Source organism: Martes martes (assembly GCF_963455335.1).
Source record: "Martes martes genome assembly, chromosome: 3".
NCBI lineage: Eukaryota > Metazoa > Chordata > Mammalia > Carnivora > Mustelidae > Martes > Martes martes.
In genome coordinates, this window is record NC_137890.1 from 114,174,935 (window position 1) to 114,190,784 (window position 15,850).

General features: G+C 34.8%; 1 protein-coding gene across 1 annotated transcript in view; it reads left to right on the forward strand.

Annotated features, from left to right (window-relative positions):
- Positions 1-15,850, forward strand: part of ACVR2A (activin A receptor type 2A) — an 84,162-nt gene that overhangs the window by 34,190 nt on the left and 34,122 nt on the right. The window contains exon 2 of the mRNA XM_080799837.1: positions 15,265-15,472. Coding sequence (XP_080655963.1) covers positions 15,265-15,472 — 208 coding nt within the window. The remainder of the gene's footprint in view (positions 1-15,264; positions 15,473-15,850) is intronic.

Here is a 15,850-nt window from a genome sequence, read left to right on the forward strand (position 1 = left end):
GTTATTGTTGAAGTAACCGTGCCTTCTTTTCAGTGTAAACATGACATTTCAAGTGAACATTATATTAGGGTGATAAAATTTGTGTACTAAATGTAAGTAATAGGCTGTACAGATGTTTATGTGAAAGCTTTCTGAAGGAGGCTTATTGTAACTTTTGTTTTGTTTTGTTTTGTTTTGCTGTAACTTTGATCCTTGATTAAAACTGTTAGTGATAAATTTATCATGCTCCCATTTTTTATTCTTTGAAAGTCCTATTTCTTATCTACTGACTGGTTAAACAGAGAAATGTGAATACTTACAGTAAAAATTGATGCCTGTAGTATGTATACTTTAATGCATTAAGTTGTGGAGGGAAAACTATTGAGATACTATTAAAATAATTCTTTTGTGGTAATTAGCATAGAACAAGATTGTTATATTGGGGGCAGTATTAATATAGCAAGACTATTAAAATGTTGAAGAAAAAATTTTTTCTTTCAGTTTAGACGGTAAAGATTTAAGCTACATTTGGAAGAAATGTTTTAAAATTGTAAACGTGAAGGATTTAGATTAAATATATTTTGTGATATTAAAAATGTGTTTATTAATCTAATTTTATTATCCTTGCTACTCCTCTTTTATAGCATCAGATAAGTCAGTGTCTTAAAACAACTTTGATAATTATTGAAAGATACTGGATAGATGTTTTTATCTTTAAAGGGGACAAATGTGACTTATAAATATAACTTTTATAGTTTTGCTAATAACTAAGAGGCCAGTGACCAAACTGGAGTCAGATACTTATTTGATTTGGTATGTTTATCTGAAATTTTTGCTTAGCTTTCTTTGGGTTTAGGAGGAAGAGTGCATGTTTTGTATTATTGTGACTAGGGATTTTTAGAGAAAGGTTATTAGATTTAAGGGCTTTCCTTTGTCTCTTAGGAATCAAGTAGCAAATAAAGCTTTCTTTTTTAGAGGGATGGAGAATGGCTATTAGAAATATCATAGAAAAATAACTGAGTATTTTTATTTTTGAGATCAGTAGTTTTGTGGGAATGGAAAATTTGATGGTAAATACATATTTTTTAAAAAACTTACTAAATGTAATCAAACTGTTCTCAGTGGTTTGAGAACTATTTCCAAATTAGAGTTGATATTTTGCCCTGATCTGGTAACTTTTCTTTAAGTTTTTCAAGCATTTTTTAAAACATTTTCTTAATGTTTTACTCCACTGCATTATCTCAAACATTTAGGGGTCTGAAATGGGGAGGGAGTGGTAGAAAGAATGTGTCGAGGTCTGAAAGAGTTTGTTCTTTGTCTGGTGTGAATTGAGGCTGAAGAGGAGCCAGATTGTGGAAGGATGGAGAAGAAAGATTTGTTCAAGTTTTATTTTAGGGAATAAGGTGGTGGGAGACCATTGAATAGCATTAAGTTGGGCGAGTGACTTGATTTTGTTTGCTTTAAAAAAGTTTCTGACTTCTGGGTGAAGAACTCCTTCGATGAGATAGAAGTGGAAGCTGAGAAATCAGTTAGGGAAGCCATTGCTCTAGCCTTGGAAGAGATATTGGTAACTTGAAGTAATAACCTTGTTCCACCGACGCTTCTTTTAAAAACGAGCTTAGATTATCTCAAATTCTTTTGCTTGTAACTTAAATCTCTGACACGATTTTGTTATTTTCTTTTAAAATTTTAGTTATCCATAAATATTCTTTTGACAAACTGGACAACATTATTTTATTGTTTTATTCAATTAGGGGTGCTAATATGAATAGATGGTTTCTTTATACTTAGTATGAATGCATTTATAGAGGGTTAATTTACTTTTTAAAATGTCCTTACTATCTAGCAATAAGGAGTTGATGTGGCTGCTTTGTAATATCAAGCAGTGGTTAGTAGGGAGCACTTCTGTATGCAAGTCAGGATATCTCACTTGATTTTTATATTTCCTTAAAAAAAGAAAAAAGATTTATCTACTTATTTTAGAGAGAGAGGTGGGGAGGGGCAGAGGAAGAGGGAGAAGAGAAGCATACTCCCTACTGAGCAGGGAGTCCAACACAGGGCTGGATCTCAGAACCCTGAGAGCATGACCTGAGGCAAAATCAAGAGTTGGAGGCTTAACCTACTGAGCCACCCAGACAGCCTTGTATTTCTTTATTCATCATTTTGTCTTGTAAATTCAGTTCCAAGACAAAGTCTACATTTTTAGAGACATTAACATGATTTTATTCCTTTAAATAAAATATGTTGATAAAGATGCATACTTGAAGTTCCCTAGTGTTTGTGATCTTCTAATTAGTAATCTGTCCTGCCTTCCCACTTACCTTACTGGAGAAATTAGAATAAGCTTCAGTTGAAGTTTAGAAGTATCTAAAGATATGTGTGTTTCTCTCTTATTTTCTACTTTAGTGTCTTGTTTTGAAAATTCAGCTTCTCATTTTTTCTCTTCTTCCCAGGTTGAGATTAAAGACTTCTCAAATTTTGAAAATACTTTATTTTTCACTATTTCTGCTTAGTACCCAAAAGTCAAAGCGCCCGGCACCTAGTATGTCAGCACTATATATATTTGTTGGATGTGGAAGATGCTCTACCTGTGTGAAAGACATAATACTTAAGATTTCATGTAGCATGCCTGCAAAATAGACTTTAAAGTGTCCTGCCAGGGACAGAAGAGGTAAAAGGATTTTAATAAAAATTTTCTTATTGGTGAAGGGGAAAACACTGGGCTCCTATATTTCCTGTTCCTTTTTTGATGGAAATCTCTCCCCAGTAATGGAATAAGAAACCCATTTATATTGTTTAAAATGAGAAGAAAGCAGGTCTTTTCTTCTAACTATTCCTCTCCTCCCTTATTAATTAGGACATTGAGGTTTGGAAGTTTGCCAGGCTTTCTTGGACTGTCGTGGAGAGGTAAATGTGGTCCCAAGTGCTGGTTAGTTGAATCAGAAATTTGGAGTTTTGTGATTTGCTGTTTTCTTGGTTCCTGTTATTCTATGTATCTTCTATGTATTCAGGAAATTGAAGTTCTTTGGTAGTGGATGATAAAATCAATGCTTTATTCTAAATAACCAACGAAATATACCAATTTGAGGATTTTTCTTTTGGGAGAAACCATTGTAATGGTTGGCTTTAGTTAGCAGTTTAGTAATCAAGTGCAGGTTAGTGTCTTTTATTGAACAGTCCCTTTATAGAGTATCTTCTATATTTAGAGAAGAGTTTAAGAAATGAGGTCCTCTAAAAGTTTTGCTAGTAAAGAAATGCACCTTTTTGTATAGTTAAGTGAATCAAAAAATGAGAAATTGTTCGGAATTTATTTAAAGAGAGCTGCTTGCCTCTTTCATAAAAGGAAATTCTACCATTACAAATGTGGTGATCTCTTTGGGGCTCTAAAACTTTATTTATATAGAGGCTTTTTAAGAAAGAGGTTTGAGAAATTGAGATTGATGTTTTTCTTCAAATCTTGGTCTTTTTAAAAAATATATTTATTTAGAAAGAGTGCACACATGTGCAAGCAGGGGAAGGGGCAGAGGGAGAGAGAAAATCCATGCTTGGCATGGAGCCTGACCTGAGGCCCAATCTCACGGCCCTGAGATCACAACCTGAGCCAAAATCAAGAGTCAGATGCTTAACCGACTGAGCCATTCAGGTGCCCCTTGGTCTTTATTAACTATGGAGAACAAACTGATGGTTACCAGAGGGGATGTGGGTGGGGCCATGGGTCAAATAGATGATGGGGATTAAGGAGTGCACTTGTCATGAGCAGTCGTTAAGTTTGGAATTATTGAATTGGTACATGGTACACCTGAGGTTAATAAAAACTGTTAACTGTATTGGAATTAAAATTAAAAAAATTAAGAAAATCTGGGTCCTTTCAAAGTAGGTGTATACTTACTTTGGAACTATCTATATGGGAAAAATTAGTCACTTACTAGTTAACAGTGTTATAATACATTTTAGGTGGTTATCTTAGTAATTTGTCAGGAATTAGTATTAGGAGCCCTTAAAAAACCAGTGGTTAAATGTTGACTTAAAAGTACTTTTTACTCCTTACACATGCCATGCGCACACTGTGTCTGTCGTTACCACATACGTTTAGATTCTTAGTTTATTCTATAGTAGTTGTTTTTCTAGTTTATATTACTTGAGCAAGATGGACAGAATCTTGTAATATTTTGTCAGACTGATAGTAAGTACTAAGAGAGTATTAACAGGTAAGGCAAAAAAAAAATCTGGTAAGAATGCTGGAAAGTATTTGTGTTTCTCTTTAGAGGTGGTTGGTAGTAAGGAGGTGCTTACTTTTTTTAAAAAAAGATTGATAGGGCCTAAAATGTTTTTATTATGCAGAAATTTTATTTGAAAATTTATTCTCCTTCCTATTTCTAACCTGTTTATCAGAAGGCTTTTGGCACATTGTGAATTTTTCTTCCTAGTCCTTAAAAACAGCCCAGGGCAGCCAAATAGGGAAGGTTACTTGTCTTCCGTGATGTGTGTTAATATAGAAAAGAAAGGATGCTGGAAGACCTATGCTGTGTTTATAGTTTCATAGAAACATTATTGGTTTTTTTTAATAAAGATTTTGTATTTATTTATTTGACAGACAGAGATCACAAGTAGGCAGAGAGGCAGGCAGAGAGAGAGGAGGAAGCAGGCTCCCCGCTGAGCAGAGAGCCCGATGCGGGACTCGATCCCAGGACCCTGGGATCATGACCAGAGCCGAAGGCAGAGGCTTTAACCCTCTGAGCCACCCAGGTGCCCCTCATAGAAACATTATTAAAATGAGTTTTGAAGTGGGACAAATTTTATAACACACAAAAGTAATAAACAAGAATTTTAGATTTTTTTGTTTTCTAATACTAGGAATCTTGGTTATAAATATGAAAAAAAGCTGTTGATTTAAGACTAGTTAGGTTGATTCTGTGTCCCTTGATATTTAATGTCATAGTTTGTTTTCAGTCTGCATTCTTTTCCTTTAATAGAATTGTATTGGGGGCGCCTGGGTGGCTCAGTGGGTTAAAGCCTCTGCCTTCGGCTCAGGTCATGATCCCAGGGTCCTGGGATCGAGCCCCGCATCGGGCTCTCTGCTTGGTGGAAAGCCTGCTTCCTCCCTCTCTCTCTGCCTGCCTCTCTGCCTACTTGTGATCTCTCTCTGTCAAATAAATAAATAAAAATCTAAAAAAAAAAAATAGAATTGTATTGCTAGTTAAAGCTACTCTAGTAAGTATCGCTAATTTTCTACACTTGATGGTTTTAAATTGCCAGATATTACTTTAATGAAAACTTTTGTGATGAGGTGGTTTTTCATTTTTGTTTTGTTTTGTTTTGTTTTTTCAGTTTCTTACTCTTTATACTACCGGCTCCTCAAGGGTGATATTTCACATTACTTTCATAGCAGCCTAAATGAGCCATTTTTAGTCTTTTTGCATCAGACAGAGTTTGATGATTTACTAAAAAGAAGGCTGCATCTTCACAAGAAAATAAAGCACTAAAAAACCTTAATATACGTAGTGTCTTCTCACTGTAATTGAGATGTGTAGATTGTTTTTTGTAGGAACTGCTCTGTGTGTGTTTCCTTAATCTATTTTAAGAGCTCTGTTCTGATTTTGCAAATTTACCTTTTATCTCTTACTATTCTAAATTTATGCCCGTTTTTGCCTTTTGTACAGTTTCTAAAATAGCCCATTAATTCTGATAGGAGTACTGGCCTCTAGCTGCAGTCACTGTGATCTCCCCTGCCCTCACAAGATGAACATCTAATATCAGAAATCTATTTTACACAGCCTAGGTAATACTTGTATCTACTTGTACTTGTTTTGATGTAATTCATATTTCGAATGAGTGCCAGAGAACTGGGTAGAACTATTTTAATCTTGCATCCTGGGCATTTATAGATATCCCACACATTTTGTGGCTCTAGGCAAAAACACTTTGCTGTTGTGCTTCATCTTTGAAGATATCTTACTTACCCCTGAAAATATGTATCTTTCATGACAGTAGGAGTGAATATCAGGATGAGAGTTAGCAACAAAGAAACAAAGGGTACATAGTATGAAAGCCAGCTTTGTTTTGTCAGATGCTAGAAGATAAACATTTAGAAACAGCCAACCCTCTACACGCAAATCACTTTTACAAATTAAATCACTTTTATCTCTTACTTTCTTACATGAAGAGGGACCAAAGAAGGGACTATGGAAAGCAAAAACTTGATCTCTGTCTTGTAATTTGCCAGTCCTTTTGATACTTGTGACTGTCTGGTTAGCACGTGATAAGACTATAGACCCTTGGTTTTTATTGGGTAGTTAGTGTGGCTTACTGAGTTTCTTTCCAATCCAACACACTTGAATAGTCATTGTATTTAGATTAATCTTAGAAATATCACTTCTGTTCTTTTTCTTAACTTCTGATGTCTTGCAGACCTGCCTTGATTATACCCAGTACTAAACAGTATGGAATGTGCACGACTATTAAGAGCAGTGTTGTCAAACACTCTTGATTATTCACATCCCTACTTAGTTGGTCATTATCTTCCCTGCTTCTGTTTGCCATAGTTTTGTCTCTCCTTAATAATTTGCTTTAGTCCCACTTCCTCTGTAAAGTCTTTCTTTTTTGTTTTTTGTGTGAATTGATTTTGTGTACATTTATTGAGTTCCTGTATTGCGCCAGGCACTGGTGATACAGAAGGGGTAACAGGGCTTATTCTAGAAAGCTCATAGGTTATCATCTCTAATTCCTACAGCATTTAACTGTAGCACTTATCTTGGTGTGTTAATTTATAGTACAAATATGTGGTCAATTTTTTTTTATCTGTAAATGCTCAGTATAAAGCATAGTTTTCTCTAAAAGATCATTCCTCAGAAGAAGAGTAATTTTGTATTTGAATCCTCACAAAGTTTTTCATATTTTGAGGCTCTCTCAATTTTATTTTGAATGAAAATATAACGTTTGGAAAAGGCAGGCGAGCTTGAAATTATGCCAATCAGTGCTTGATTGAATGTTTATGTCAGTTTCCTAAGGTAGAAGGGAATAAAAAGTTTAAACAAATGAATTATTCTTGGAGAAACTATTTACAGAGCCTGTAAAAAAAAAAAACCAACAACTTAAAAAAGCTCATTTTTAAAAGCAATATTATAAGTAGTTACTTTCTGAAGATCATAAAATATACCTATAGGACAGTGAAAAAAAAATCACTGTCTTAGTATTATGTGAATGGATATTATTGGCTTGGAAAAATATTTCCAGTGATAATACCCTATATGACTTTAAAACGTATTGCTTCTCAAGCAACTTAAATGGAAGTGAAGATGATTCATGTTTGATAGTTTTTGATGACTCAAAAAGAATAATGAGGGTGCCTGGGTGGCTCAGTCATCAAGTGTCTGCCTTTGGCTCAGGACATGATCCCAGGGTCCTGGGATCGAGCCCTGCATTGGGCTTCCTGCTCAGTGGGAAGCCTGCTTCTCTCTCTCCTCTCCTCTGGCTTGTGTTCCCTCTCTCACTGTCTCTCTCTGTCAAATACATAAATAAAATCTTAAAAAAAAAATGGGATGACACTTGTTGAGAGATGCATGTGAAATTTGAACAAAATTGTTTATAAAATTGTGCTTTGATTTTAAAATATTCATAAAACTTAATTCATTGAATTCATTAAAATAAGTATACATTGGACTGTTTCATATAAATATACAAAGGTTTGTATATTTCCAGTTGGCCAAAATTTTAAAAATACCTTATTGGGAGAAATTGAGAAATCCTTCAACTTGAGGGTTGTATGCTACTCATTCAAGTTGCAAGTTTTTGGGTAGTTGGATGATTACCTAGCATAGGGAGAGACAAATAATACCTGCTGAACTAATAAAATACTGTATATATTTACTTATTTTAGGGTTTCTTGGTGCCATGGGGTTGTACTATACTAGAATTTCCCGATTATTTACTTATCTAAAATCATTCTTTTGTATAATGCTTTTGATACTATTCTGTTTTTTTAATTTATACTATAAAATGTTTTGGATTAAAAGCATCATCAGTCTAATCTACCTGCTGTTGCTGATTCTCTTTGGATGTGTGTTTTACCCCTAGAGTGACAGGAAGCAATAATATGTGAAAGGGAAACAAGAATTGCTTATCAAGTTTTATTTATTATTTGAAACTTCATTAACCCTTCCTAGAGGACTAATTTGCCTATAGGAGGAACAGGTTTAGGGGAAGCATGCCTATTTATACTGTATTCTCAATAATTTATTGATAGTTTCAGACACCATTAGAGAACTTTTTCAGAAGTGAGCCTCAGGCCACCTGGGTGGCTCAGTCCGCTAAGTGTCTGTCTTCAGCTCAGGTCATGATCCTGGAGTGCCAGGACCCAGCCTCTGCCAGGCTCCCTGCTCAGTGAGGAGCCTGCTTCTCCCTCTGACCCCGCCCCCTCTCATGCTCTCTCTCTCTCTCTCTCTCTCTCTCTCTCTCTCAAATAAATCAATCTTTAAAAAAAAAAAAAAAAGGAAGTGACCCTCATATTTGTGAGATGTCAAACAATTCTTTGTTTAATGTTGTTTGTGTACATAGGAAAATTGTGATAGGGTGATGCAGGTCACAGGACTGTGAAAAACATTGTCTTCTTAATCGGAAAAGGAATTAATGCAATTCTTAGTTGTTAAAGATATTTAATTCCAGTTACCTGTTTGAAGCTGGGAAGCTGTAGTAGTTAGTGGGTTTTTTATTCAGTTCTTATATTGCTTTTTTTACATTTTATCATTCATTAAATACTGATTGTATTTGGAGGGCAATTAAGATGGATAGTTTTAGACCCACTGTCATTCTGACATGTAAATGAATGTATATAGGCAACTGATCAAAAACAGTAAGTAAATGTAAAGGAATACATTGTATGTTGGATTGCAAGTGGTGTACATTTTGGGGGAAGGAGTAGTTCTTGTTAAAGGACTTCTAGGATTTTGTTATATCTACCTTGAGAAAACATGAAAATTGTCACATGAGATTTAGCCTAGGAGGCTTTTTTGCAAGAGCTGGACTTTTAGGAACTATTAAAATGATGATAGATAGCAAAGGGGAGGGCATTTAAGAAATAGTTGCTTTAATCATTTCCCATTGCTCTAGCGCTACTTATTGAAAAGGCTTTCCTGCCTCTGTAGAATTGCTTTTGTTCATTTTTCCAGAGTTAATCAGGCTTACCTGTGTAGATCTCTTTCTGGGTTTTCTCTGTGTTCCATTGATCTGTGCCTGTCCCACCTCTATTACCACTTGGTCATACTTCAGCTTTATGGTAAGACTTAACATCAGTAAGCATGAATTCTCCCACTTTATTTTTTAAAAACGTTTGGAATAAGTTCACTTATGTCTACAAGGAAATTTAGTGGGATTTTGATATGAATTGGATTAAACCTATACATTATCATGGTATGTCTCTCCAAGTGTTAAAGTCTTTTTCTTTCATCAACATTTTATAATTTTTATCACATAGATTTTATACATTTTGTCAGATTATAGCTTAGGTATTTTATAATCTAAGGAGCAGTGGTAACTGGTACTACATTTAAAAAAAAGATTTTATTTATTTGAGAGAGTGCGCTCAAATGCACACAGATGTGCGCAAGATGCGGGGGGGTGGAGTGGGGAGAGGAGTGGGTAAAGGGAAAGAATCCTAAGCAGACTCTGCGCTGATTGGGGAGCCTGATGCCGGGTTCGATCTCAGGACCCCAAGACCATGACCTGAGACAAAAATCAGGAGCCGGAAGCTTAACTGACTGAGCTACCCAGGTGCCCCACTGGTATTATATTTTAAATTTCATTTCTACTGCTTCAATGTTAGTATATAGAAATGCAGTTTTTGTGTATTGATCTTATATGCTGTGACCTTATTGAACTCATTCTGATATTTTGTTTGAAGATTCCTTGGGATTCTCTCCAAAGACAGTTATGTCATCTGCAAACAGAAATATTTATTCTTTTCCATTTGGTATGCCTTTAATTTCTTCTTGCCTTATTGGAATAGCTAGAATTTCAGTAGAGTGTTCAGAGTAGTGAATAGACATCATTACCTTGTTTTTGATCTTAGAGGGGAAGAATTTAGTCTTTTGCCATTATGATGTTAGCTGTTGGTGTTTTTGTAGGTGCTCTTTGTAAGTTTGAGGAAGTTCCCATCTATTCTTGGTGTACTTATAGATTGTGTGATTTTTGTCTTTTAGTTTCTTGATTTGGCAGATTGCTTGAGTTTTGAATATTGAACCAACCTTATATACCTGAAATAAATCCTACTTGGTGTTACTCAACTTTTGTATCAACATGGAAGGGACTGGAGGAGATTATGCTGAGAGAAATAAGTCAAGTAGAGAGAGCCAGTTAGGAGAAGGAAAGGAAAAGTAAATTGGGGGAAATTGGAGGTTGAGATGAATGAAGCATGAGAGACTGCGGACTCTGAGAAACAAACTGAGGGTTTGGGAAGGGAGTGGGGTGGGGGGGTGGATGAGCCTGCTGGTGGGTATTAAGGAGGGTATTGCTTGGAGCACTGGGTGTGGTGCATGAACAGTGAATCTTGGAACACTGAAAAAATAAAATTAAAAAAATATATACTGTTGGATTCTGTTTGCTAAAATTTTGCTGAGGACTTTAACATCTAAGTTGGTAAGAAATATTGGTCTGTATTTCTCTTTTTGTGCTTTGTTTTTGTTATCAAGGTAATAGTGGCCTCATAAGATCAGTTGAAATAGTCCCTTCTTTTCTGTTTCTGGAAGGGAGTGTGTGAAATTAGTGTTGGTGTATGAGGTTAAAATTTACTACTTTAAAAAAATCCTCATTGTCCTCAGATGTAGTCACTTTAGGTGAAATCAGCTTTTTCATCATAGAAGGGGTACTTTAGATTTAAATATGGCTTTTGCAGGGCTATTTTATGGTTAGATGTTCTACCAAATTTCAGATCCAGTGTGCTGCCTTTTTTTTTTTTTTAAGTGGCAGGAAAAATGGGACTAGTCTTTAATGCATAAGTAGTACTTTGGAACTAGAACTATTATCTAAAGACTTAAGTGATTTACTATAACTAGGCTAAATGTGAATTATGAAATGATGAAATTATTCATAATAATTACAAAATTATTATGGAAATTGATTCAGTTGTGGAAACAGGGTAATGAAAGTTTTGGTGATTTACTGAAGGCCACAGTTTGTGAACTAAATTCCAAATTCAGTTCACAGTCTGTTAAGCCAGTGGTACTTAACTAGGGAAGAACATTTGATCACCACTGGGTCTTTGTCAAAAAGGAAAAAATGCATGCACACACACTCACTCACTCACTTTCTCTGGATATATACCCCTCCTGTCGTAGACTTTTCAGTTACTCATTCCCAGGGCTAAAATGTCACTCAAACAGGAATTTGAGAAAACATAGGGGATTCTGTTGTACATAATTAGTTAAGAACTGTCATACTAAACCAAGAACACATACCTTTTATGTCTGTTTATTTCTTTTGAAAATAGTATGAACTATTTGGAATTACTTGGACAGAATAAACTTATGGGTAGACGTTTTAAGTTTCAGGAAATTTTAAATTGGAAGTTGCTGTTAAAAATTCACACATATAAGCAACTTTTGCCCTTTTTTATAGAATTTCACCTTTTTAAAAATTTTTTTATTTTAAAAATTTTTTAAAAGATTTTATTTATTTATTTGAGAGAGAGAGAGAATGAGAGAGAGCATAAGTGGAGAAAGGTCAGCGGGAGAAGCAGACTCCCTGTCAATCAGGGAGCCCAATGCAGGACTTGGTCCCGGGACTCCAGGATCATGACCTGACCCGAAGACAGTCACCCAACCAACTGAGCCACCCAGGTGCCCCTAGAATTGCACCTTTAAAGTCACAATGCAAACTTAAGAACATAAAAATATGTGTAATTTTTATTTTTATAATAATATATATTTTTATAATAAATATTTTTATAATTATGTTATTTAGTGTTCAGTTAGAGATATGATGGAATAGAGACTGATTACAGAATCAGCTTGAGGAGGGGATGATGAGTTTGTCACAATTTTCTATATAAGCAGTCTTCTTTCTGTCTCTGGAAAATATCCTTCAAATGATAGTCTAGATCTAGAAAACCATGCTGAAATCTTGTTTGCCTTTAAAACTTAGTGAAGAAATTTTTTTTTAAACGAGGAAATGGGTCATTTGTTTATCTTTTCTCTAGAACAGAGGTGGCAAATACTAATTTGGAATTAGGACATTGTTTTAAGAGATAGTTGACCACATAGCCTGTGAGCCAGATTTATAGCCTGTAAACTAAGAATGATCTTTACATGTTTAAATGGTTGAAAAAAAATAGTATTTTGTGACATGTAACAATTACATGAAATTTCATTTTTAGTGTGTATAAGTAAAGTTTTACTGAAACAGAGCCATGCTCATTTATATACTGTCCTATGGATGCTTTTGTGCTATAATGGCAGAATGGAGTAGTTGTGACAGAAACCAGGTGGTTTGCAAGGCCGAAAATATTTACCATCTGGCCCTTTATAGAAAAATTTATCATATGGTTTCACTTACTTGTGGAACACAAGGATAACATGGAAGACATTGGGAGATGGAGAGGAGAAGTGAGTTGGGGGAAATCAGAGGGGGAGACAAACATGAGAGACTGTGGACTCTGAGAAACAAACAGGGTTTTGGAGGGAAGAGGGGTGGGGGGTTGTTTGAGCCTGGTGGTGGATATTATGGAGGGCACGTATTGCATGGAGCAGTGGGTGTGGTGCATGAACAATGAATTTTAGAACACTGAAAGAAAATTAAATTAAATTAAAAAAAAAAGAAAAAGTTGGCCATACCTTGTTTTAAGATAATAATGTGACAGTGAATGATTGCTTTTGGGTTATTTAGTAAAGGAGGGAACTTACTTTGCTGGTATTTTCAACAGGTTTCTGAAAAGGAGTAACTTAGAAAATAGCTATTTTTTAAAATACAGGTAAATAGTACAAGCAGCACCCCCTCGCTTTTTAATAGAATACAGAGAACATGGAGGTACTAGCCCTAGTTTATAATATGTCCACTCCTGTTTTTATTTCTTCCATAGTTTAGAGGAAGTCCATCGCGCTAATACTGCTACAGATTTTAGCAGCTTATAATTCCATCTGTGTACTAGGAAATTGTATAGCAGCAACGATTTCTTACTCTTTTTGGTCTCAACTTCTTTAAGACTTTTAAAAATTTAGAACCCCAGAGGTTTTTTTTTGTTTTTTTGTTTTTTTTTAAAATAGGGGGTTATATCTATCATCCTTATCACATTAGAAAGTGACAGAATTTAAAAAATTTAACAGTAACAGTAATCCATTATATGTTCACAAAAGAACATTTGTATGAAAAATATTTTCCAAAACAGAAAAATTAGTGAAATTTTTGCAGATCTCTTTAATGACTGTTTTTCTGGAAGACAACTGGATTCTTGTATCTCTTTCTCCATTAAGTCTCCTGTGATATGTTCTTTTGATATGAAGGACGTCTGGTCATGCACATATATATTGTTAGAAAAAATGTATTTTTAGATAATTGTGGATGTTTTTCTTTGATACTATACCAAAACTCAACAAGTGGTAGATTTTTTGCTTTTTTGGGGGGGGGGTCAGATTTATTGAAGTATAATTTACGTAGAATAAAATGTATTTTTTTGATAATATAATTCTGTCACTTTTGATTAACCCATAAGTCATATACCCTCTGACCACAGTTATCATGTAGAATATTTTGGTCCCTCTGAAAAATTTTCTCATGCCTTTATGTTATCAGTCCTCTCCCCTCACTCCCAGCTTCTGGCAATGTCTGATCGGATTTTTGTCTCCGTAATTTCACTGTTTCCAGAATATCATATAAATGGAATCCCATATAGTATAATGTGTATCTGCTTCATCCATGTTGTACAGCTATCACTACTTCATTTCTTTTTATTGTATAGATGTTTGTTTATCCACTTAGCAGTACTGGATATTGAGTTGTTCCCAGTTTTGGGTTGATTGTAAATAAAGCCATTCTAAGCATTCATGTACAGATTTTTGCATGAACATATGTTTTTATTTCTTAGGTAAATACCTAGGCATGCTATTGCTGTGTAGGTAGTATGGTAGGTGTATGTTTAACTATAAGAAGCTGTCAAACTGGCTTTCCAAAGTGGGTGGACCATTTTGCATTACAGCCACCAATATGTGAAAGTCCCAGTTGCTTTACATATTTACCAACATTTGAGCTTGTTTTTGTTTTAGCCATTTTAATCAGTATTAGAATTTCAGTTTGCATTTCTCTAATGATTAATGATACTGAGAATCCTTTCATGTTAGTGTTTTCCATTCATATCTTTTCAGCAAAGCATGTTATTTTGAATCTTTTGCCCATTTTTTTTTTTTTTAGAAATTATGTAGACCTAATTATTGGCAAATTTCATTATTCAGTATTTAAAGTTACATGTATTAACATCTTCACTGATCCCTGAGAGATTTTTTTTTTTTAAGAGAGAGCATGCTTATGCATGCACATGCGAGTGGGAGTAGGATGGGGGAGGGGCTGAGGGACAGGGGGAGAAAGAATCTTAAGCAGACTCCATGCCCAAGGCAGAGTCCGAAGCCAGGCTTGATCTCATGACCCTGAGCTCATGACCTGACCCAAAATCAAGAGTCTGACATTTAACTGACTGAGGCACCCAGGCACCCCTCATGAGAGAATTCCTTAAGTGTTGGGAAAGTATGCAAATTTTCCAAAATTCTTTCTCTTAAAAGATCGAATTTTATCATTGGCATTGCATACTGTCCGTTGTTTTTCTTGAAGATAATGGGTTTGGTTTGTTCATTTTTGAGAACATGTCTGTCAGATGCCCAAGTCTGAATAACCATGGTTGGTTTAATTCGCAACTCAATCATGCAGAGGCTTTTTCTTGAGGCAGTCATTGTACTTAAGTATGCAGTAGAAGTGCTTTTGCTTAGTTCCTATTTTGTCACACAGGATATCGAAAAGGAATCTATCCAGGGTCAAGATTTAATTAACAATTTTACTGCTTTTAATCAAGGACATTCTTAAATGAAATGAAACTGTCCTTTTTCAGAGAAATATTGTGATATATTTGATCATTTTCCATTATTATGTTTGTCACACTTCAAGTACAGAGATTGATGTAGAAACAAACCCATTGTTACAACACTGGGAAGACAGAAAGTTACTGATGTTTTAGGCACATCTGAGCTCAGTATATGGGAGAGAATCTCTTAAGAGCTAATACAGCTAATATTAAGTTGTTTCATTATTTTATAGGTGCTATACTTGGTAGATCAGAAACTCAGGAGTGTATTTTCTATAATGCTAATTGGGAAAGAGATAAAACCAATCGAACTGGTGTTGAACCCTGTTACGGTGACAAAGATAAAAGGCGACATTGTTTTGCTACCTGGAAGAATATTTCTGGTTCCATTGAAATAGTGAAGCAAGGTTGTTGGCTGGATGATATCAACTGTTATGACAGGTAAGGAAACTTCTTCTTTTTTTATGAGAATGTTGAATAATCCTCCCCACTCCTTTTTTAAAGGGGGAAAGCCCAATGCGTGTATTTTCACTTAAAATTTTTTTTTAAGATGGGATTATGAAGACCATTATAACATGTTCTAGTGACAAGATACATGTTTTAAGTAATAAGATAAATATGGCATGTTTATATTTTATCTTTGATACACTTTGAATAATCCACCAAATAGTGAGATAGAACCATTTTTTCCCCTATGTTATTAGGATGATAAACTATTTTTAATGTCCATTTTGAGGAAAAGGGATTTTTAAAATTGCTTTAAAAGACAGTATATCTTTTGAAAATCTATCCTGTATCCTCAAAGAAAGTAAGGCTTCA